Source organism: Aptenodytes forsteri, unplaced genomic scaffold (genome assembly GCF_000699145.1).
Source record: "Aptenodytes forsteri isolate BGI_AS27 unplaced genomic scaffold, ASM69914v1 Scaffold69, whole genome shotgun sequence".
Taxonomy (NCBI): Eukaryota; Metazoa; Chordata; class Aves; order Sphenisciformes; family Spheniscidae; genus Aptenodytes; species Aptenodytes forsteri.
This window is the reverse complement of record NW_008795885.1, coordinates 206,557-232,867: the sequence shown is the minus strand read 5'-3', so window position 1 is coordinate 232,867 and position 26,311 is coordinate 206,557. Positions and strand designations below refer to the sequence as shown.

The following is a 26,311-nucleotide window of genomic DNA, read 5'->3' as shown; positions in this document are numbered from 1 at the left end:
GCTTACACAGGTAGAAATGCAAGGAGGAACTTACAATTTTCATCTTGTGCAATGCACTGGAGAGGGATTCCAAAGAAAGATGTGTAGCTGTCATTGTACCACACCAACAGCTCGGTGCCCCTGGGGATATCTATACAAGCCCGGTAGAATATATTTGACCTGATCAAGAGAAAAAGAAAAAAATGCCTAATTTAGGAATAGAGCATTCTCCTCTTATCATACACAGTATTACAGTAGAAATCCATTGTTTTGGAAGCATTTCTGCAGATAACTAAATTAATAACTTACTGATTATTTTAAAACCAAATCTACCATCAGGGAAGGAATTTGTTCCTGTAGCATAGGGTAACAAAGAGCTTACAGGCATTTTGCACCTAGCATATTTTAAACACTAAGATTTTACAACACCAAGATTTTATGAAAAGACTGATATTTTCTTGCAATGTCCCTTTTAAAGAAATTTTAGAAATGCTGCATTTTGCTAACACAGTACAAGCATCAGAGTGGTGAACGCAGTTCAGTAAGTTCAGCCATTTAAATAGCTTTGCATTTGTGATCTAAGCTAAAGTTAACATATTTTAGGAGTAAATAGACAACAATTCTTTCAGTGCTTGTAGCAAGAGGTTTGAAGTAGCATGATGTGGCCTTTCATTACAGTAATATACCACCAAAAAGAGAGATCTTGGATTGTTGAGTAAAATAGACAGGGAAATTAAAAAATGGGGTTAATCTGAACATACAATCACAAAAATCTCCCCTGCATGGAACATGAGGTTAACGTTGATGATTCTTCAGTATGTATAAATTAGTGTTACTGTAAATGTGATATCTTATCACATCTCTCTGTGGGAAAAGGCTGTGGATATTCCTAGACCACTGATATGGGAGCTGAGGGGGAAAAAAAGGAAAAATCCTAGAGTCTCTACCATAAAAACGAGAGCGTTATTCCGATCTTGCACTGATGTAAATAGCTTCAGAGTGATACTTCTACAGTTAACAGATTTACATGGGGGCAAAAACTGTATAAGATTAGAAACATGCACAAGATAAAATAAAAATGTTATCAGTTTGTAGTGGCTTTCCCCTTAGGTTTCATATGGAACAGTAAAACACACTCCTGTGAGATGGATAGAAATTCAATATATACAAGAAGAACACTCCACTCTTGCTGAAGGATTACATACCAAAATGATACAGTCAAAGTACCGAGAAATGACCATTTTTTATAACAGCTTATGTAAGGCAGAAAAACATCTATAGACAAAAAAAAAAAGTTAGGCCTCAACTGGCTTTCTGAGTGAAGAATTGCTACAAACATTAGCCTCAAGTTCAAGATAAAAGTGTTTAGGGTTGGTAGGCCTTACATTTAGACTTTCTGTAAAGAATTGTCTGTAGCGATGCAATTTGTTCCTTGTATAACACTGCAGACATAAGGAGAATCCTTTACCACATTTTTCATGGCAGTGAGATATGCACTTGTCAACATATTCTGTCACCACAAAGTGGCTCTTGGCAACAGGATCATAAAGATCAATAAAAAAGTGCAGATTCTCAATATTTTACTAGCAGCTGCAAAAATTTCATTTATCTTGTTATTTTCCTCACTTACTGCCACCCTGTCTCAGGAGGGCACTGCTAGCTAAGCAGAACGGTTTTCCTACCCTTCTATGAATATCTGACAAAAACTCTCCCCTTTGTGTCTCCCCCTCTCCTCCTCCTCTCCTCTTCTCCCTCTCTTTTTTCCCAGAGCTGTGCATTTTGTTAATTCTTTCCACTGTTACATAAAAATGAAAATCGGAGCCACGCTATAAATTACCAGCATCTCCTAACTTGAGAAAAATTGAGTCTACTTTGTACTTCACCCTTGTAACATTTCATCTCTCAGTTTGGCTTCCCTTAACATAAACACAGCAGCCCGGCAAATGAATGTGCTAAAACCAAATGACACACTTTGCCGCTGAAAGAGCAGAACTGTTTTTGAGCAATGGGTGGTCTGTGAGGCTTGGAGTAGGCAGAGAAAAAAAAGTGTAAGTGTACACCGTCCCTTACAAGCGTGCAGAGCTTCCAAAACTCGCAGAAATCTCTGCATGCTGAAGTACATCAAAGGGATTTTTCCCTTTTTGGATAATATTTCCTTTGCTGACATGTATTTAGTATTGTGGTTGGATGACTCATAAAGATAGCTTCATGGCGTCCCAACGCAGTTGAAGCAGAACACATGCCAACAAACATTATTGTCAGCCTCAAAATAAAAACAAAACGTTCAGCTAAGGGTCAATCAATCAAGAGCACTTTGAAGAAAATTCCATTTAGATATTACAAATCATAACAGAATGAATTTAAACCAGCTGACTTTCTGTGAGGAGGACGTCCATGTACAATAAAAATTAGGCCGGTTTTTCAGTGTCCAACTTTTCTATTTTCTTACACTTGGATGCAGTCACTGGTGATGGATGCCAGTTTTTTAAATTGTGTTTTTGTAGTTCATTTTATAAAGATCTGAAGTAATCGAAAACAGATCAACAGAGGGAACTCTAAGTAAAAACTCCATCATGAAAGGAGAGTTGTAAAATCCACTTAATATTGACAGATGTGTAATGACTTTCTCATGCTCACTTTTCATTTAGGTTTGTCATCTATATATATGTATGCATTTTTTTTTCCTTATTTTTTATACATATATATATATATACACGTGCACACACACCACCACACTGAGAAATAGTTCACAAGATACCTACAAAAATACTCTTTCGTTACAGCAATCTTTATGCATTATCCAGTGTGTTTATTTAAAATCCGATGGGATTTTAGCTATAGATATCAGATATTTAAGGGTATAATAGAAGATTTGTAATGTATAAATAGGATTGTTATTTTTTTAACTGCGGCATTATTTAGTCAACTGGCCAGAGAATAAAAAAGCTGAAAATGCAATTGAACAATTTTACCATTGTTAAATTGGAACCCTATGGGATAATCAAACTTTATATGTATTTCATTTTAGCTTGCTTTTGTATGTTTTATTTTTAATTTTAAAGGTACTTTAAATAAGTTTAAGATTCTTCCTGAAGAAAAGAAACTTCATTCTCTAAAGCGACCAGCCAAAATCGGTATTGCTCACTGCGACTGGCAAGCCCAGGGCATTCTTTGATGTGCTTCCTACCATGTTTAATAAGGCTAAGCAGTTGCTTCTGATTCCGAGGCAAAAGGTTTGTTTATAGTTGAGATCATGTATTTATGTAATGCGTTGTCTGGATTTTCTGGATCTGTTTGTGAGTACAAAGTAAAATACACCATAATTTCTTTACATTTTTCTTCACATTTTGACCTTCTCTAGCCAGTGATGTAAGAGGCACAAGCACTAGCAATCTTGGCTAGCAGGTGCACTCAACATATAAGCTCTAGGTGTATACATGTCTCATGACTGACTCTCAGAAAGCCTTTGGGTTCAAAAATCCTCTCCTGCCATTCTTCCCCTTCCTCTAGCACATGCATCTCTATTAAGGGTGGAAGATTTCTTGTGTTGGCTTGCTTCTGATCAGACCGTTTGAAAACGTGCAGAGGGCTCTGTGCAGTGTCGTGGTCACAGGAGTGACAGAGGGCTGTACTTGCTCCCAGGAGCTCCAGGTCTAGCATGCTTACTACAATGGCCTCAGCTCAGAGCAACCAAAATTAAACCCATCCTCACTACACTCTGCAGCTTTTGTATTGCCCTGAATAAGCACACTCACAAAAGCCCTGCTACTGTCTTTGTAATCAAAGGCAATAGTACTGGTGACAGTTAAAGCCTGACTTTTCACTAAAAACATTTTCATTTTGTTGCATTGAGTAAATCAAAATGTACTTTACCTGTACTGAACCACTGTTAAGTTCTGTTCCCCGCAGTGCCTTGCACATCGGATATACCTCATCCAGCTCGACTTACTGGGTTCTCCACCATCAATAAAGTGCTGCAGTGTCCCATCTTGGTCATATATCTGGGGGAGATGTCACAAGGTCAACTAGTTAGAACAAATCATCAGCAATCATTTTCACCGCTTTGCTGGTGTCTCTCTGTGCCTTTTCCAGAAATTTATTGCCATGAGATTTGTCATTGCATACTGATGCTCTTAGAAATCTACATGGAACAGCAGAAAAGTATTTTGGGGGATGCAAGTTTATCATGTTTCTTTTATCAAGCCAATCTTTTTGTATTAAACATATTTCTGGTGTCTCAAAGATGTGACCATGTTTCCCAAAGAATATTTAACCTATTTTGACAGGCTAGTCTTAAACAATGAACTGCCAGATAAACAAGAAAATCTGGATGTAAAGCCTGCATTGAAATGTCTGGAACATCTGAGTAAGGGGCAGTAGTAATCCCTAAACAAGTATCCCTTCCTTCACATCTCAGCTGCAGCAAAAGCATGTACTTCAGCAACCTCACATGATACATTAGGGAGTTGCAGGATTCATAATACCAAAACAAATGAGACTAGAAGGAAAAAGAGTTGAAGACGCCTTTAGAAGCTCCCTTGAGACATATAATTTTTTGAAGGAGTAAATGAGAAATCAGTCCTGAGGGAGTCACGTTTTTCCTAAACATGACATCCCTGCTAAGGACATGAGAGCCAGTTAGGGTAATTTTAAAAAAAGACAGTATTATGTCTCTATTCAGCACTGATTACTCCCTCTGAAGCTGAAGAATAAAATTGCTCTGGAGGCTCTGAAATGAAAAGATACATGTTTCATGCACACCTGCTCTTCTGACTGCTTAAAAAATGTTATCCTAGTAAAAGCATATGGTCTTAGAAGATTTTACCTGTTACACAATTACTTTGTTAAACTTCAGAAATGCATCTGAACATTTAGGTGCTTATCTGAAGCAAACCTGACCTTCAGATCTTTTTTCCCTCCAGAGACACTATCTGCTTTAATAAGCCTACCCCAAAAATGTTATCCCTGTTGAAATTGTATGAGCCTAAATTGATGTCTTCTTGAAAGTACTTTCAAGAAGTAAAAAAAATTTATATTAAGTAAAAAAACTTAATTAACTTAATTAAGTTAATTAAAGAGGAAGCACATTTATTACGTTGAATTGAACATTTCTAGAGCAAGCAAATTAACAATCTTGCATTTCTATTTCAATATCAAGAGAATAATCTCAGAAATTATATGACTATATTCAATATTTCTGATTTATTAAAAGAGTGTTTACTACAATGCACACAAAAACCTACACAGGAATCATAATCTAGTTCTTTACTCCACCACATGAGAGTCTCAAACTCAGGAGCCAGCCTTGCTTTAGCTTTTGACTCCTTTTGACTGGGAGTAATCAAGAGCAATACATCCATTGCTAGAGCATGAGAGACAGGGAAATCAAGTGTCTACAGAGATCCTTATAATTTGTTCCTGAGTGCCTGTGACAAGGACCAGGTGGAACCTGGCCAGATGCTCCTGGGTTGGAGAAGCAAGATGCTACCCCAACATGCACTGAGTGGTGGAATAAAGTCAGAGAAATCAGAAGGAGTCCTCAGAGGCAAACAAATACTCCAATACCAGGGATTTAGTTTATTTTTTATATATGGTAGCTTGTTGATTATCAGCAAGGACCTATTCTTACATAAACACGTTAATGTATGTTGAATATATGAGCAAAATACGCTAAACAATAAAAATCTGTAATGGAAATGGAGAAGTTTTACAGGAAATCAGCCTACAAAAAGGAAGAGCAGGAAAAATTAATGACTAACAGTGCCTGGCTGGGACCATTTTGGCAATATCTATCCAAACAGTCTCAGCACAGTGTTTATTATCTATTAATTTACATGGTGCTTACTAACAAAACAATATATGGCTTAACGTGAGGCAAAAACAATTCCCGTAAATAAAGAGCTGATAGCTTCCTAATCCCCAGATGATATGAAACAGGAAAGACAAAGACAACTGCCATAATCAGTACTGACAGCAATATCTGGACACACAGGGACCTACTCAGAACTTTGTGTATATGGACAAGCATGAGCTGACATGAGAAATTAAAACCTGCCATGAAAATGCAGGACTGGAGCTTTCTCAGGCCTTGGCCTGGAGTAGGAAGGACTGCTCTACAAGCAAGACTAAGCATTTTCAAATGTTTTATTCTTACAAGTACTGATGCATCAGTGACACTATCTTCTCCTTTCCTAGGGGGATCTTACTGACATTGCAAATAAAACTGTATAGTCAGAATCCATCCCACAGCATTCTTAGCCCTGTTCTTACAGGAATGAAAACCCAGCTGTAAGGAAGCAGAAACCCTAACCTTAGAATGGAAATAGCAGCACTGCATTGTATCTGTTTATTTGTCAAATTGCATAATACAGCTTAAAATCTGAAAAAACTTAACTGATATGGTTATTATTATTCATATTACCATCGTGCATCAGTTCTTCGTCATTTTACAATTGCCTGAATCTGGCAACCGCTATGTAATTGCCTGAAGAAACCATAATGAGGGAGCAAACCGTGACCTGCCATAACAGATGAAAAGCAAATCTGTAGCGTAAGTTGTGAACCCAGACATTACAGCAAACTATATAGATATACATGTTCACCTGCATCTGTATTACACATGCATATGTACTTAAACACTCATAGTATCTATTAAAAAACCTACTGCAGAATCCTGTGATAAACTGATTTTACTGAAAGTTTTTGACTATCTCACTAGATCACTACATCCATCTACACTGGCATAACTTTTAACACATTGCAAAAGCCTCATGGCAAAATAAAATACCATTTCTCCAACTTCCTATGGAGAATGCATGTATTTTTTTTTCTGTATCTCACAACAGTCATTGATCTAAGTGGTGGAAACAAAATTAGTTATTTCATTTTTCTACTTTGATGACATTTGGAAGTGTTACCTAAACTGCTTACTGGATCTTTTTTCCCTCTTCTGACCCAAAGTACTTGTTAACTGTTGTTTTTGCTGAGTTTTAAAGGTTTTTTTGCTTTTGCTTTAAATGTTTCAAAGCTTTAAGATTTCTTTTTTATGCTCTGTTCCAATTTTGAGGAGTGCACCAGACTACTGGCAGAGACCGGAATCTGATAGAAGAGGACTGCACTCACCTTCTCATTTGACATGCCTTGTGTTCCTCCTTAGTAGTTCCCAAATGATTAACTAACTTCTTAATAGGGTATTGACTATTTACTGGTAGTTTACTGGTATGTCATATATCAAGAGACCCAGAATGTGAAGCATATTATTATTCTATGAATTTCATCCTTTGACTTCAGAATACAACAGAAATAGCTTCATTTTCCAAGAAAGTAAGTCCGAAGTGTAACCAGCAGAATTCAAGTCTTTTCCATTTTTTATATTCCTTTCCTTATAAACACCAGTTTATTCAGTAATCAAGACATAAACACAGAAAGGCATGAGGTATATGATGAAATTTCTTACAGGGTGCCACTGATATTCCTCATGACCTACACGTGCATTCCAACTGGGAAATAGGGGAAAAAGTAGGTAGGATGCCAGTGTACTCATATTGGTCAGGTTTGTCTTATAATGGTGTGCAAATATAAATTAAATATGAAGGATTGGATTTATTACTTGTTGGATTAGTTATTGGTAATTATTTGGAGGCTGTAGATACTGAAACTTATGACAATGATGCTAGCAACACATAATGGTGATAATATAATTTCTAAAGCACACAGAGTCTCATATAAGTGATGCTCTAAAATCTATGAACAACCATTACTAAGTAAAATAAACAGCAGTTGCTGGAACATCTGTGACTCTGGCAACATACCAAGTCTAGGTAGGACCATGTAAGATTTGAGTAGTATAACAGATAAGGCAGAGTGCTAAAGAGCCTTCTGAGAACTCTCAATTACTTCAGTACTGACATAGTCAGTATTGCTCACTTGGATAGATGGGGGCGAATGTAATTCCAACGCTAAAAACTGTAGTGCCAGTTTCTGTTATAGATGCCACAGAATTTTAGAATAAAGGAGCCCAAATGTAATAGCACAGCTGCAGAGAAAGCCAAGCTATGAAGCAATTAAAAACAATTTCACAGAAGAGACAGGGAGAGCAAAAATGGTTAGTTCATTGGAGATCTTTCCTCTCTATCTGCTGCTTTCCTTTGTTCTCTTTCCATGGCCTGCTAAAGGATTGTGTCTTTTGAAATTCTGCCTGCATTTTATTTTTCCATTTAGTCAAATAAAAAAGGTATTAGCACACAATTTAATTGACCTCTCATTTTCCTTCCAGGCAGAGGGAGAAAAGACTGGTCCTGAAAGTGGAGTTTTTCTTTGCATGTACATTTGTATTGTAAAAGTAGCTCTTAGAATAACTTTTTATTTTGCAAGACATCAAAAGAGATGTGAAGAAAAACCACAAAACATGCAAGAATTAATTCTTACCATTAGTAGACAATCTTGCGTTTTGCTGTTCACTGCTATTCTCATTGACATCACATGCATAAGGTCACAGGATTTTCAAATCATTCAGCATTAGCCTTCTCCTCCCACAAGAAATTCTGCCCTTGACTTCAGTGGGAAGAGTCAAGATAGCAAGGAGTACTTTTGATGAGTACATACATTTCATAAATCAGCAGCTGTGCAGTTAAAAACCATAGAAGTACTCTAAACTAGTGGAAATACAGAGAAAAAGGTTGTAACAGTCTGATGAAACAGACTGACATGTCAGATATGGTAGCATCCATACAAGTTATATTCTTTCTATAACAATGTATGCACCTACACTGAAAGCTACAGCAACGCTGAAAGCTTCTTCCTTCGCTGGTTTGGATATCAAAACGGAATAATCTCTACACTAGGCAAATCTCACTACTGTGAGACTTTGCTTTTGACCTAGCCACACTACAACATCCTCTACAGGTGACTATCCTAAACAGGAGTTGAAAACAATGCCAAAAAGAGCAATGTTTGATAAGCCTGAGTGCTTAGCTGACAGTCTGTAAAAGGTGTGCAGTTATGGAAGATTACGTTCTGAGACTGGACCTATAAAGCCTATTCTTGACACTAGAGAGCAGCCCTGCTTGTGTCCCCTTGTCAGAGGCAGCGAGACCCACTGCCTGATACATAATCTTTCTGATGCATCCTAAACCTGAGAGTCCAGTTTCCTCCCTAGGGCCCATAACTCTTCAGCCACTCAGGCCGTGTTTCTCTGTCCATTTGTTCATTTGGTCTTTTGGAGAAGAAAGCTACAGGCAAAAAGGCCCAGGATTTGTGTGTCTGCTATGGTCCTTTCTGGGCTGGTTCCACTATTTGATTATTTCCTTTGAAGGAAACTGCCATTTCTTTAATTTTTTTTTTCCCCAGCATTGTATTCATCCCCTGGAAGAAACTAGTACTGTAAGTAGAGTACTCATATGCTTTGATAGACTGGGGGAGAGCATTCAGTGACATTACTGGTAGAATAGAGCTCTACAGCCATCTTAACAAATGACGAGGAAGGTTAGTTCTGTAAAGCAGAAGAAATAGTGAACAGTCACTTTTCTGACAAGCTCTGAGACTCACACAGGCAAGTGCACAGTAAGATCCAGTCATTTGACTTGCCTAAGGCAGTGATTGGGCTCTAGTGTTTATTATTACATGTATACATTATTTATTTGTTAGTGTTTCTAATCATGTCAAACTGAAAGCAAACTGGATTGTATGCATGACTTGGTAACTTACTCATTTAGATTGGATTCTGTGTAGTACATTGGTGCCTAGCTCCCTTTGAAATCAACACACTGCCAAAGGACCTCATTATCTAGAAAGTTTGAAACGTTTGGAAGAAGATGCTGCAGGAACTGAAAGACAGGAGACAACTGACAAAATTCCCTGGATAGATTACATTTAAGAAGCGTAGTTTAGGCTGAAAATCAAACTACAGCTGGGTTCATATTTTATGATAACAACTGCTTGAAGAATGAATGCTTTCAGACTTTAAATGTCTTTAATATTAGGAGCTAGGCATCTGATTTAGAGGAGGAGGGCCCTTCTGAATACACATCTTCTCCCTGTTACACACTGAATGAGAAGGGTGTGTAGAAACAATCATTCATTTAGCCATCACATCTTTCTCCTTTCATTCACTAGCTTGGTGACCAAGTCAGGCCATTCAGCACACATTTTAAGAACAACTCTTACTCTCGCTATATAAAAGAAAATATGAAACATAATGAAACTCAGAAGCAAACTGCAATGCATGGAAAAGTCTCCAAATATAGCTTAACTAAAAAGAAACACTGATGTTGATAAATAATTATAACATTATGTAGTCACATCCTTTAAAAAGACCGTATCTCAAACATTGAAATACTTTGTAAATTACATACTATCTTTTATACTACCTATACAGTAGACAGGCAAATTATTCTTAGTCAGTATAAAGAAATGTCTATTCATCACATTGTGATATCTCTAACTGATGCCTAATAAATACTACTGAATCTGTAATAATCAACTGCACACATAAAACTGGTATGAAAAAATAGTAGCATACATGTCAGCAACATAATTTTACTGTAAGTGGAAACATTTGGACAGGTTCCCTATTCATCTCTATGGACATTATTTCAGAAAGATGTTAGTTATAAGTGCTTCTCTCATATTCCACTTTTGCTTGATAAGACTAACTGATTTGTTTTGCCACTTAAATATGCCTTCAGATTCTTTATGGACAGATATCAGAATTAAAAATATAAATATGCTACAGGTAACATCTAAGCTTGTTGGCTTATGATGAAATAAGAATGTTTTGTTTTTATTATTATGTAGATAGTGAAAGCTAGTTACTACAGTCTTTACATGTGTGTGAAATAAATCTATGCCAATAACTGGTTACTTACTTTGTAATATTTTGTTGCCATGTAGAAAATGCAACAGTTCATTTGAAGAATGATTTTTGGTTTTGTAATTTTTGTATTACATGCAAGATGGTGTCAATTTCTTTATACTTTGAATTAGCATGAAGATTTCCAAATGTTTTTTAACTGCACTGAAGCATTCTGAACTGCTATAAACTATTAACAGAATAGAAATCTGAAATAAGTGAGCAAGGAGGAAACATCAGGAGGCCTCACTGGTTAAAATCAGACTAAAATGTTCTCCAACATTTGTTGGCAATAATCTCCCTGGGATGCAACACCTCTGTGAAAATGCACAGAAATATATCCTGACAGCCAACAGTCTTTAACTGCTCACACTATTCAAAGCAATTTTCTACAATTAGCCATATCTGATATGGAGTGTACATCTTGTAATATCTGCTTAATGTTTCTTCTCTTTAATCTAGCAGGCATCATCTAGCAAATTTTATAAAAGAGACTACTTGCCAACTAATATTAAAAGCTATTTAGTTTTAATGTTTCTCAAAGGATTATAGCATATGAAACTATAAACAGTGTTTTGAACTGTCTGTGCTAGGTGAAAGGCTTCATCTCTCACTTGGACCCCAGTCCAGCAAACACTTACACACATGTTGTAGTCCCATTGATCTCAATGGGACTACTCGTGTATGAAATCAAGCATCTGTGTAAGTGGTTGGAGGATTGGGGCCTTGTTCCAGAAAGTGTCATGAGAGCAATGCCCTGCTGATTATGTGGACTTCATTAAATTACTTTTTTTTAAGTCAAGTCTCAACGGTTAGTTTTGACACTAGCCCATGGAGGTCCTGGCATAGGGAAGAATTACACGTAACACAAACCAGTGTTACTCAACAACAGGGCAAAAAGGGGAAGACACAGCAGAAAACACACACGTGAATTTGGAAACTTGCACAGATGCAAACAGGTCTGTAAAGGACCGGTGCTCTTGCAGTATCCACTGATGTAACACGGCCTCCTCAGTGTGTGCTTTTGCATTCTCCTGACAGGTCCAGTGATAGGACAGAAAAAGCAGTGGCACTCCGGCCATGGGTCATTCTGCGATAGAGACATTTTTGCTTGGCATTGGTATTTCCACCCTGCTCACTGTGCTGTGTTCCCATGCAGACCTGGTAGCAGAAGACCATGGGGAGGCAGCAGACTGAAGCTGTTCTCTGCAGTCTCATTTACGTAGGTAACGGAGCATGAAGAGAAAAAGTGTTGCCAATCTAGGCTCAATATCCAAAGAGACCAGGAAAAAAACAGACTAAAAAGGAAAAGATGGTTTAAAAACAGGGAGGCAAATGATCAAAGCTGAAATAACCCAAACAGAAGACTCTGACAACAGTTGGCTGGTAGATGCATATCCCAATACGAGTATCAGGGAGGGAGTTACAAGAAGACTGTAAGGGCCTGATGCTGAAATCCCTCACACATCTGGGAAGCCTCACTGGACTTACTCAGTAATAAAGCTCCTAAGATGATATTCTGAGCCAGGGAATCAAGACGGTTATGGTGATCTAGGTTGCCCCTGGTGCCCCTGAAAGCATGACTGGTTCCTCTGCAAGGTAATGACAGAGCTTTGGCCATTTTCTTGCAGCTTCTCAAAACCTTTAGACATTGTAAAGTGAAATTAAAAAGTGTTTGTTTCATATTTTTTCATTCTTTTACAAGCAACCAAGTATTTCAGGGGGGTCCTCTGTCATTCAGCTGCGATTCTTTCAGCCTATTTCCATATAGTCAATACACCCATTCAGTTGGACAAAGAATTAAAAGAGTAAAATAGCTAACCACAGACATAATGTGACAGAGGAGACCACTCCAAAGCAGCATATACAAAAACAAATTTTGACAGATTTCATCACTCAGCATCAAGCTAGGCAATGCAGCTGAAACAAGTGAGTGGGTACATAGCTCCTAAGGTGACTTACTGATAACTCGGTGACCTTAGAGAAATCACTCAGGACCAAAAGACAATCATAAATGGAAATCATTCTAAATTGCACTGATTCTAATATGTGAGAAGGAAGGAAGTTGCAGGGAGAGCAAGGAAGGTCTGTTGTTCAAATATGACTCGGGGCTTACCTTACTACTGACCAAGAGGAAGGTGATGGCACAAGGAGAGAACAGTTTTTGATCCCTCACTCCTGTAATTTCTTTGGAGTACATTTTCAAAACATGGTTCCAAACCGTGTTTTCATAGCTTTGTGCATGAAACTGTGTCTATGTGTGAATTAGCACTCCCAGGAAGGTAGCAGATTTTAGACTCACAAATCCCAGCCTCAATGCTTAGTGATACTTTCAGACATATTAAAGTATGGCACAGAATATATGGCACAGCTATCATTCTGTAAATTAAGCTTGCTAGATTAGGGATTTTGTTTGTTTTCACTTTGAAGCACTTGGGGCTTCTCATTCTTTTCTTTACTTTTAGGATTTTTTAAAACTCCAACACCATATCCCCCTAGGCATTTTAAGAACTGGTTTCAAATGGTACTTATCTTTCAAGCACAAAGCTCCTGGAGACGCTCTCAATCCTGTAGTAAAACTGGCAAAAATCCTTTAGCAAGTTAGACTTGGAACTGCCAATGAAGTCAATGGGACTCAAGTTCCTACTTACTTGGACACTTTGGAAACCTGCATGCCTGTCTGCTTTTTAAGCAGGTAAAAGCAGCTATAATTTGCTCTAACTTTCTAAGCAAGACTTCTTGCCTTGAGACAGGGAATTCTTCTATTTCTTTTGCCTGTGCCATGAGAGGCTATGGTCTCATTTGAAGTCAGGGGCATTTCAGGGAATCGTGGAATCACTGAGGTTGGAAGGGATCTCTGGAGATCATCTCATCAGCTCACAAGATAGTGATGACTTCCACCACCTTCACTTTGAAATTCCTGACTCATGGTTCATAGGCATTCTATGAGAAAAAAGGAAATGAAAAAAAAACCCCTAATTCAGAAATGAGTTACATGTAAAAAAAGGCCTCTGAAATGAAAGCCTGTCCACAAGTAACCTCACTTTCAAGCAATGTCAAGAACATTACTTTGTTCTGACAAAAACATTGCTGCCTAGTGTAACGGTTGTGACCCACTGATAAGGGTTTGGCAATGGACTAGGGTGCAAAGGGTTATATTCAGGTGTCTAAACTTAAGTTTCCATTAGTGTTTCTGATGGCTCTGAGTATCCCACTGAGCCTCCAGTGACCGCTCCATAAGGCAGGCAGATCTCCCTAAGTTCTGTGCCTTACCTGTCAGCCCTGCCTGTATGTTTTAGATATTTTTCAGGATTTAAAACGGCATTAAGCATCTCTGTTCAGACACTGGAATTGCTCTGCAGATGCCTGGGTTCAGCTCCCGCTCTGAAAAAGGTTTGTCACATGACTTACAGCAAGTACTTAAACTCTGTGTTTTGATCCCGTGGCCATAGAAAACAGGTATTTTGATACTTTTTTTTGTGCACTATTTGTTTATCTTCACTCTGAGTTTGTAAGTAAATATGGGTAGGAACTGTCTTTACCGTGTATGTGCAGAACATCTATCTCAGCAGAGCGCCCATTTACTACTACAGTACAGACTCCACAGATAATTCTTTCAATCCTTTTTTAAACGTCTCATTAAGGCTCACCATAAATGAGTAATTTCAATAAAAATGACATATTTTAGAAAATATACTTAATTCCTTTGTGAGTTTTAAATAATGAGGCACACTGATATTTTTAGTTTGGAATATTTTGGAATGTCTGGAATGCTAAGTTCCCCAGATGATGATTAAAAGGTCAAGTAATAAAGTATATGATAAACTATGCTTGAGATTCCTCATAAAACAAATGAGTAATGGCTGTACAAACTGTGTCACCATGTTTTTACATTGAAAAAATGCCTGTGCTGTATTATTCCTTCAAATTTGTTAGATTATAGGATTGTCAGAAAACCAGCATGGTGATGGTTAGTTTGCAACCGCTTTGGGGCTGAAGTCAGAGTCAAGAAGCAGATGAAAAGGGTGCATTAAGGAGTAGTGCTGGTGTTGCTAGTGGACATATGGTGGAGAATGTGAAATGGACTTTTTTCTTGCCAGAGTGCAGGTCTGGTATTGGTAAGTATCATGTTAAGTTTCTTTGGAAGAGAGTTTGTTTCTGTGAGGATTATAACATTAGATTAGAACGTTGCTTGAGTCACAACCACAGGAGCCCTCCAGAGCTGTTAAGCATTTGGCATATCTCACTTATCTCTAAGGGTGGCAGGGGCCATCAATACAAAGTGGACCATCAATCAATCTGAGGTCTTCTTCAGACACTGCCTGTCAGCTGATCAGAGGAAGACTTTAGGGAATCAGCTTTCCATTATCAGGATTTGGTCTGTGATCAGAACAAGCCACTGAACCTTTTACTTTTCACTTGGCAAAAACATACACACTGGAAAAAAGTCCTGACAGTTCATTCATTTTGCTCCATCACTGGAGCCAGATGATGTTTGACTGGGGAGACCCACCCTCTTTGATGTTGTGCTCTTTTGAGAGTGCCCTGCTGTGAAAAAAATTTTCTCCTTCCAAATTAAAGAGAAATATTTCTGCGTCCAGCTGTTCAATGTGACGTTTGCCATTTTTCAGTGCGTTGGCTTTGTGCCATCTCGCAGGCTGTGTTTCAAGCCTATCTTTTTCCCTTCTCCTTCTCAGCAGCAATATCCACAATGTGTTAGTGTCTCCAACTTCTACATAACATCAACACCAAAAGGGAAAATACAAGTAATACTTCATTGCTCTGAACTACAGCAGCAATATTTACACACGTTTCTTCTGATTTTTTTAATTAAAGCCAGCAATCATTTTATTACATGAAATGAAGGATAAAACCCTTAAATACAATCTACCTATGAAAAGTCGACTACAGTTTCATACTGATTGCAGTAGGCAAACCATGCTGAAGCAAAGCCTCTGCAGAATACATTTACCAGTTAAATGAGTGTGGATGTTATTAAAACTTGTTTCATGTGTACTGAGTCCACATCAAAAAAATGGCATCCGTTCAGCAGCCCTAGCTCTGTTTAAATTAAGACAAACTTCTCATGAAAGCTTGAATAAACATTTAGGTTTAAGTAATCAAGAAAACCTGTATCATCTCATATTTATTAAGTGTAATTTTTAGAGTTACAAAAACCACTGTCACGAATTGTGTATACTCTAAATAAAGGGTGGACTCAGCCTTACAACGTTTTGCCTATCTATTGAGGTGGATGAAACACAATAGGTTCCAACTGCTCTTCAGCTCAAGCTTTCCTTCATCCTTTTCATTTCCATATTTGCTGACATGGAAAAGGATCAGTGTTTGATAGATTTTGGCAATCTCATTGTTGCAAACCTATGTTTTGTAATTAATCTCAGACTATGACCAGCAAATCTGAGTAACTGCTCATGTACTCATCACATCTTCACACTGTGAAAACTAAAACCTGACTGAGAGCCTCAACAGATGAGAACGGAAGCACTTATTTTGGAAAAATAAATGGATGATAATAAAAATTAAGCATTTCCCCTTTAGGTATCCACATTCTAGATTCATGCCAAGAAAAAGAATTGTCCAGAAAGATTTGATCTAGAAATAAGCAGTAAAGCTGTGGCCTGCTCTTCACTTGCACTACATATAACTCACGAACTCAGGTTTTAAAATGATAGAATGATACAGATTTACAAATAAATATAAATTAGCCTCTCTCCAAGAGGCTAGCATGGAGACAAGCTACATTCTGCAGGGCTTCAGTCAGTTCTCAGAAACTATCTGGTATCTAACAAAGACAGTACTGGGACTGGACATGTCCAAGCAACATGGAGATGCTGACAGAAACAGTGTTGGCAATTCAACAGGAGGCATATTTCCTTGTTCCTGGAATGAATCAAATACTGCCACTCCTAAATGACATACAACACAGATATATGCTCTATAAATGGTTACATTTGGATCTACGTGTTATGCTGTTCCATGACTGTGTAGCACCTTGTTACAAGGATATCATTTATGCTATTATGGTTCTTCTCTGTCTTTATTTCTAATTAGATTAAGAAACATTTTTCTTACTATTAATTCCAACTTTCTCTTCTATATCTAACCAATGCTATTCAAAATCCTCTTTACTTCCCTTTACTCTCCCATCAGCCACTGTCTCATCATGGTCCTTTTTTCTGTCCCTCATTTTATCAAGGCAGAGGAGAAACATCCAAGAATGCCTCATTAGAGTGAAAACCAAAGACCAACTGCAAAGGTTTGTCTTCGTCTTTCTCTATTCCATTCTGCATTTTTCCATTTCCTCTTTAACACTATGCAGCTTACTTTTATCCTTCCAGCCTTTCTCAACTCTGCTCACTGTGCCAAAATAATTTTAGGTAAAAGGGCATTTTTTTGGTCCCAAACAGTTTTAAGTGAAAATATTTAGACAGCTTATGTAGGCTAACACAGATGCAACAGGTGTATTTCAGAAATAGAAGAGTAGTTTGAGCAGCAAGTGTACTGGCCTTAAAGGTTGACTTTTTTACTAAGGAACTCAAAGCAGATGAATTAATTAGGAACCAATAGAACCAGTGATTATAATCCATGTTGAAAATGTTAACAGTAAAATGATTCATCCAAAATGAGTTTTATTTTTTCCCCAAGTCTAAATTCTAAAAACAAAGCAAAATAAACTGGTTCTTATTTTGATTTTTTTCCCACCATCCTCAAAAATTTAACACAAAGGGGATACTAATCACTATTTAGCAGAGCTGCATGCAAAATTATTTTACTGAATATAGCCAAAACCTCACAATGTTTGTAAAGCAGTAACAATAACAAAATGTTTTGGAGCAAGATTTTTTTTTTTAAAAAAAGTCATTTGGATGATTTCAAGATTTTATAAACCATAATAAAATGTTTCATTATAAACTTACTGAGCTTTAAAACTGAAAGGAGTTCTGAACTGAGAAATGAACTTTCTGTTTAGAAAGTGTAAGAACAACATGTTTAGATGATTTTGAACCATTTTCCCCAAAGTTTTATTCATCAGAAGTTTCCCTGAAACTGACATTTTTGTGCAAACAGTTTTAGTTTCTCAGCATTCTCTGGAAAACAAAATTGGTTTCCTTGGAAAACCCCAACAATTTGTAACTAGTTATCTGTTGTACACCAGTGATAGGCTATTAAAGGCATACATAAAAACAGTCATGGCACCTAAGAGCTTGCAATCTAAAAGACACAGATAAGGCTAAATGAATTGGGAGACCCAGAAAATGTGATGAAAGCGTAACTTTTCCCCACTCCTTTCCTGCCTCTTCCTGCCTCATGCATAATCACAAAAATTCTCTGCTTAAATACAGAGAGATTAATAGGGAGTGCAACTTTGCAGTTTTTCCGAGCTAAGCAGGAATTGCCCCACTTCCCCTCTGCCAGAAGAGAAAAGCCTTGGGTTTCCCAGTGGGGTACAGAGTTCTACCAGCTCCCTCCCATTCATGGAGAAAATAAACCCTGAATCTACATGCAGACAAGCTAAAATCTAAGCCCTTTCTTGGCCAGCTAGTATCCCCTGGCTGCCAGTCCATTGGGAAGGTAGGTAACTTTAAGTCGTATGCATATACTAACCCATACATTTGAGGGCAAAGGGAAAGGGAAGGCATACTAAAGAAAGGGCAGGAGAAGCTAAGCAATGTGGGAAAAAAAAGAGCACGTTTGTATATTTTATGTAAGGGGTACCTCAAGAGGAACATATTCCTGCTAATAGCAAGCAAATGAGCCCTTGTTCAGCTTCTTTTTTATACCTCACAGACTGCATGCTTACTGTATGGTGCCGACTTTCCTAACTGGCTTGACCACTACACTTGTAAGACGAGAGAATATTAAAAATAACTGTGTGCCGACTCTTAGCCATACACTCAGATTAACTATTTTCAAAGAATTTGATGAAGCTGTAATAAAAATCAATTTATCCATAGAAAGAAGCACTTCTTGTTCTCAAATGGCAGATTTATGATTTCATGCAAACATGAATGTCCTAGAGCTCACCCTTTTTAATAAGGAGTCTTTTAAAAGACATAAAATATTTGTCCTAATGAAGTAATGGTTTCCTAAGGTTTTGCTTCTTTTCTGTACTGCCTACAGTTTTATGTCTTTGTTGAAATGTGTCACTTCTTAAATTATGATGTTTTCCTAAGTCTACTATATTCTTTTTCTAACCCACACTAAGAAAGCACAATTGTCAGACATTATGTTTTGAGGGCGAAGTGACCTCCAACATATTGTGGGTAACATAAATTTCATATTTTATAGTTATTTTGAAAACATTCCTAAACTCAAACCCCTTGGTTGCTCAGTATCTTGAACTCACTCCACCTAACAACAGTAAACTAAAGAGGCTAATGTTTTCAGCCAAAAATCAAAGTAAAAGGTGAGAGGAGAAGATGAAAAAGTACTTTAGCATTAGGGAGTCACTGCTATTAGAGAGTCACGGCCAGCTTTAGATAAGACACTGTACTGAGACAGCCCAAACAGCTGCTGCAATCCCAGGGCTGTCATCTTAGCCTGCTCAAATTTGCCTAAAAACTCTCCAAGAAACTGGGAGTATGGGAAGAGTGAGACGGGAGAGGTTAATACACTATGATTCTAGCCTCTGCTGACTCATTCTGTCAAAAAATACTGAGGATCATCCAACAGAACATGATAGCATGTCACTGTGGAAGGTTTTGCTTCTTTTTCTCAAAGACTTTTCGTTCTCTAGTAGAAAGCAGAGAAGGATGTGAGTTACTCCAGGCTTCAAAGGAGAGACATTTATTTTGTAGAGATAAGTAAATTGTCTAGTAATCCCATGTGGCATCTGGGTAGGAAATATATTATACTTTCTAGAAAATTGAGCAAATCCTTGGAATCAAGGATGAACAAAAAAACTGACTGAGAGGAAAAGACACTTACCAGAGGCTTAATAATGAGGTACATTCAGGAGCATTCCATAATTTAAAGGCTAGTTGCTCAGTAAGCAGGACTAATGAAGCCTGGTTTTAGTATGGATTTGTGCCCTTTGTCCCCAAAACTGTCGCTCTTGTAATAATCTCCACTTTTACACTGATTCCAGTGTATAACACTGATATCTAAATATTTTTCAGTTATTACATACTTAGCACTGCCGCTGATATCACTGGAAGTTCAGCATATGGAAGAGCAAAATGTATGGTGGAGTGTCTCACGGCGGATGCAGGGGGAATGGTGTCCTGGGATATCTGGCCTTGCGATGTGTAAGTAGACAAGAGGTATGGTGGTGACAATATATGCTCACAAAAAAACAGTAACTTTTGCTCGACAGTGAGATATAGATTGGGTCAGTGACCTTTGCTGATCCCCATTAATACCCATCTGCATCTTCGATAATCTTCTTGACAGCATCCCGAATCGTATAACTACTTGTAGAAGTCACATCATGAAATATGAAGTAGCAAGAAGGTGAAATCTGGAACAGTGCTGGACAGAAAAGTCACGGTGCGCAGTTTGCACATGCTTAACACATCTCATGAGATGGACCAATTGTACAGGCAATAGGTCCAGATGCAGTTGCTGTTTTCCTGAATCTCTGGAAATTTAAGCTGCTGCATGTTTGGAAAAGCATCAGTTGCCATGACAATACAGAAAAGAGTGTGCCCTGTATGCTTTTCATATTTGACTTCACTATATATATACAGGATATCCGGTATTATACTGAATGTCTGGCAGTCCTGAAAGAAGAAAATGACATTTCCTGTTGTCATTTAGTTTTTTGCTACTCTTTCCACATTTCAGGAGATTTAACTTATATACCCATTATATCAAATTTGGTGAAAATAAAGGAGGGATTACTGTCTTCCTAGCACTATAGTTATGACTATGAAATAAATCAATTCTAATTACTACAGGTAAATCATTAGCAATAACATAGTTCAATTGTACATACATTTCATATTCATCAAATGTAAATGTCATTTCTGTGACATATTTTCTCAACCTAAAACGTGATTTCTCTAAAAATGTTCAAAATCAATCAACACTAAAAAAAAACCCTCAGCTTCTAATAAAGTTTTTAACATTGTAAATAGATGCAGAGAGCATCTATGCTTCAGTCTCTTAATTATGGTGTAAGTCCTCTAAAAGTCAGTACAATAATAAGCAGCAGCAAGCAGATAGCTGGCAGATTTTAAAATTATTGTGGTGATGGGATAGAAAGAGCAGGAAGACCTTTCGTCACTTAATGCAAATGATTGTAGCACTTTTCACCTGTAATATTACAAAAGATATGAATTGCAATTCCCATTTTACACCTGAGGTAAACAATGCCATTAACATTGCAACTCCGCTTAAGCACTCTGTCAACTTTAAAGGCACATCTACATATATTGTGCACATAAATGAGAGAAAATCCAAACCTCATCACATACATCATTCACATATTGCACATAGTCAGTCCTGAGATTTGTATTGATTTAGTATCTTTGAGAGCATAAATGAACAGGACTCAAAAGATCCATCATGATGCAATTATCCAAAGTTTTTCTTTTAAAATGCATCTATGTTTGGTCTCTGCCAAAATAATTTTAACTGTAAATTTGCAAATGTCTCAGCTGTAAAACTGCACAGATCTGAACTATAATAGTCAAAGCTCAACTGTTTTATAAGTACATTTAAAATATGGCATTAATATAAAAATCCTATATCATACAACGAAAACAATTTAATATAACTTGCTATGGCAATAACCAGATCATTTTTCCAAACAAATAGATAAACTCCATCACGTCATTTTGAACTTCTTCTGACCTTCTGATGGCTACAATTGGGAACAAATGTTATCCAAGAAAAATATTGGTGGCTCTGCATTTGCAAGACAGAGAATGCTTAAATTAAGCAGTCTTTGCTTTAGTAGACATATCAGATGCATTGCATAGGAAAAGATACTATCCCAGTTCTGCTTTCATATATACCAAGTATAATCACAGATTAAAAATCCTACTGATTTAGAGCATGTCTACACTGCAATCAAAGTGACTGGGACTGATGCAGACAAATCTGTTCTCTAGGTGTAAATTAGCTATCTGGATCACAACAGCAGGGCGATCACAGCAGCGTGGGATGTACTTAAGGCTATTTACAACACTTTACTATGAGTTTTGCATCCCATGGTAAGCTCAGTATTGCTGGAGTTACATTATTTATAAGGCTGAAATCATTACCTCAATTAAAGCTAGTTGGCTTGTATCTGCCCAGAGGTGCAGACACATCTTTGGCTGCAATGTAACATGCCCTTAGTAAATTTACAATAGGGGAAACTGATAACAGATATTGGGGCACTATTGATTATTTCCTTTGTTCACATGCAGTGTAAAATGAAGTTTGTTAGTGACTTGAAGGTAGGATTCATTTCACATAACATTAATCAACTAAAGTTAAGTATATAACCTAGCCCTATTACCCAATGTCCTCGTAGAGACAATGGAGAGAAACAGGCACCATCAGAAGGCAATACATCATAAGCAAGGTTAACTGACTTAGATCAGGTACTTAACTTACTGATATCGAATGTTAGTGACTGAGAGTGCAAATACAACCTGCTATAAATTGCCACACCCTGGATGGAGTTCACTGAGACTAGTGCTCAAAAAAGTCAGTCATTTTTGTATTGCTTTTATATTGGTTGCTTTCTCATGCCCTTTAGGAAAAAAAAATCTGTAAACAATTTTTATCATCTTAACATTCGAATGTGACTATTGTAGTGCGTTTTTGACTAGGAAAACAAGAATAGCCTCTTTATACAAATATATTTATAAGTAAATGTATAGCATCATATCAGTCTTAAAAATCCTTAGCCTCCATTGTGACTGGACTATGAAAGCATGCTGTCAACCAATCAGGAGAAATGATGCAAGGAATACCGTTCTTTTTTCCTTTTTCTTTTCTTTTTTTTTTATTTCCGCTTTCTTTCCAAAATATACCTCAGTTTTTTTCTTTTTTTTCTCTCTTTTTTTTTTTTTTTTAATTTCAGCTTTCTTTCCAAAATATACTTCTTGCTTTTGCTTTTTTTTGGGGGTCTTTTTTTTTTTTGGTACAGTGAACAGTAGCAACAGCAGCTTTTAGGAGAGCTGTGGTTGTAATGCTGCTGAAAGCTGCTTCCCTAAAATGACCTTTCCTACCCAGTAAATGATTCCAGCAGGGCAACTCAAAAGCAAAAGAAAAAAAAAATCACTTTTTGTCATATTGCTCACAAAACTACTGTGTTGGGAAAGCTTTTCAGACACATGCTTAAAAGTAAAAAAAAAAACAAAAACAAAAAACTAAAAACGTGCCACTTCCACTTAACTTTAATTTCAAGACTTGACTGGCTGGGATGCCTCAAGTCATTCTCTGGAAGCCTTGAGATAATATGCGAGTGGCAAGAATATGAGTATGTCTGGAGCCTGACAATAATTGCATACCACTGCTTGCACTGCAGCAAAATCTTGACATTGCAAATGACAGCATAAAATAATAGAGCCTGGTGAGCCTAACTATTTCAACCTTATCAGATGGAGGAGAAAAAAGGCTTTACTTAAGACCAGAGGCTCTTATCCCTCCACCGGGAGAAGGGCCAAGGGAAGGCATAGTTTCCACATGAAAGGTGACAGTGGCTCCAAGCAGTCCATCACTCCACGGCAGAACCAGGTTGAACTGGGAGAGCAGGTGGGCTTCCAGTAAAGCAGCTGCGGCTCCCCTTGCTAACCAGATCCCCCAGCAGTCCCTGTGCCACCACAGCCTTGTCCTTTGGTGGTCACGAATATCTTCTGAGGTCCTCAAAGGCAGAGGTCTTTGCAGATCTCTTTCTTAACAGAGGAGAAATCATTGCTGTCAAAATTGGGTCTTTGGGATGCAAATTATATTCAGTCTTGTCCTAAATGAAGGCCCAACTCTGCCCTCCAGCAAAGTCTAGTCAGAAAGATTTAATCAGACAGAAAACCATCCTAGTGCTTGCAGAAGTATAAACAGGAACTGAAACACAGGAGACAGTACAGCATATCTTCAAAGACTGAACACAGCACTAAGCAAAAAGATTGTGTGAAACTATGTAACAGTGTCATCTAGTGACTCTTGCCATAATATTATTATCCAGACAGTGCAACCAGCTACAAGTAAGGCCAGTTTTTACCCTGTTGAAGTGAGCTGTGCACATACTCTATATTGACACTTGGCATTCAGCTATGACAAGAATTCATGGGGAAACTGGGTGCCCACATACACAAATATGACATTTGCGAACAAGTGTCTGATGAGCACACAGACATCTTTAACTGACTACATGGAAATCCTAGTGGAATGCCAATGCCAGGCATGGTGCAAGTCCTGTCTTGTGTCAGGGAAAGCATCTGTCATGATGGTGCTGAAATACAGCTCACGATTATACCACCTAGTGAGACTCCTTTGAACTCAGTCTTCCATGTAATCTGCAGAACATTTTGCAAGGTCCTGCAGACCACCAGGGAGCCATGGACAACAGCTTAGTAGCCTCTGGTGGAAGCAAACGCAGTTACGAGTAGGCAACTTGGCTGTTTTCTTTTTTTTTAACATCTGACCCTAACACCGAGGATTATGTATCTATAATCGGTGACTAAATCCTGTACCATACCTCCTTATTTCTAAGCACACTCACTGAATGGGAGCTAATCTGTTCATAAGGCTCATGAGAGCCCGTTAGCATGACACTGAAAGAGACGTTTCTTTGGTTCTTTCTTGTTTTCATTCTTCTTGCCTGAAAGTCTGTTTCCCACATAAGAAAGCACACAACAAAGACCATTAATAAAAATGAAAGAGCTTAACTAATATAGTGGTTTTTTTCCTTTTTAGAGTTATGAAGTCCTTCAAGAAGTGTAATACTTGCCAAAGAATACAGTTAAAGGCATGAGCATTTTGTTATATTTCCATTATAATTAATTAAACTGTCAGAAACATTGTCCAAAGAGCATTCAGTCTGACAAACTTGGAAAATCTGGAAAATGTAATGCAAGTGTGACACTTGTCTGTAATTCATGTACCAGTTTACAGGGGTATAAACTACACTGCAACCTTTATTAGCTGTTTATAAACAAAAATAAAATAGAATAAAATAAAATAAAGTTCAAGAGAATTGGATTTTTTTGCATATACCTTCAGTTTCAAATCACATTCACCTCCTTCCCTTGTTTTACACTGTACTGCTTAAGTGCTTTAAATGTTACACATCAAAACTTAATGTAAGCTTCCAGAAAATTAAGCACAAGTTTCGTCATTGGTTTGATAATGAATTTTTCTGATTCTGCTGTGAGCTTAACACTCAAAATTAAGTAAAAAAAAAAAAAAAAGTCATCCAGTTTCAGATTTTCTTATTTGAGGTTTGCACATACCATGCGCCTGAAAGATCTGTGGCATCTAATTAGAGACCATCATAATAAACAGCTCAGCACAGCAGGCAAATTGGGACACTTTTTTTTTCTTCCTAGGACACTAACATCTTGCATTCAGTCTAATCACTGAGCTCTGCTCAGAGCCTTGATCACCTATTTGCGTGGCTTCTGGAGCAGAATCTCAAACCTTGCTAACATTATGCAATGCAGCCTAATGTGTCACACCTGGGCACACTGCAATGATGCATCCAGGCTAACAATATTGAAAACTCAGCTATATTGTGCCATGCTGGTGCAATAGCTTATTCAGAAATAATTCAGCCCAACACCTCATTGTAGAGGGTAGATATACCCTTTGTGACCAAAGGGCGCTAGCATCTGATGACCATGCCTTTGCTTTTGGTGGTGTCAGCTCAGCTCCAGCTGGGCAAGTGTCGGTAGACTTCAATCTCAAAACTAATTCTAATTAGTTCATTGTTGGCAGTTCCAACTGAAAAGTCAAAAAAAAAAAAAAAAGGGGGAGAAAAATATTTAAAGTAATGCTTTTGGAGCAAGGTTAAGGCAAGTTGAAGGAATAAAGAGGAAGAGAGAAGTTCCCAGATATGTGAAGAAGGCTCTTGGCTTTCATTTTGAAACAAAGTTATAAGCACTTTTCTTTGCCAGAACAGTCTTAGAAATATATAACAAAAGAAGAAAAAGAAAAAAAAGCTAGCAGTATTTCAGCTCAGAAAAGTCCTGAACCTCCTTTCTGTAATACAAATAAAAGAACAGGCTGCTCTGCTTTCTTTCGCAGACCTGGTCCAAGGGGCAGCTTTCTGAGGGACCCCAGGGCCCAGGAATAAGCATTCACCAGAGCCGAACCAGCACAGCCTGTTCCCTTTAGGAAGAGGAAATCTGATGGTAACACAAGCTGTTCTCAGGTCCCTCTTCTCAAGGGGGGCATGAGGGCCATCACTACCACTTCTTCAGCACAACATCTCAGGACAGCTCATGTCCAGCAGTCACCTTGTTCCTCATCCGCAATGCTCCTGATCCCTCCTTTCTCACACTGCCTAGATCCAGCTCTTCCTTTCCC

General features: G+C 37.8%; 1 protein-coding gene across 1 annotated transcript in view; it reads right to left on the bottom strand.

Moving 5' to 3' along the window:
* The window catches only part of PRDM6 (PR/SET domain 6), a 72,394-nt gene that overhangs the window by 19,330 nt on the left and 26,753 nt on the right, over window positions 1-26,311 (bottom strand). The window contains exons 3-4 of the mRNA XM_009284157.1: window positions 3,853-3,980; window positions 35-159 (exon numbers count right to left, since the gene is read on the bottom strand). Of these exons, the coding sequence (XP_009282432.1) occupies window positions 35-159; window positions 3,853-3,980 (253 nt within the window). The remainder of the gene's footprint in view (window positions 1-34; window positions 160-3,852; window positions 3,981-26,311) is intronic.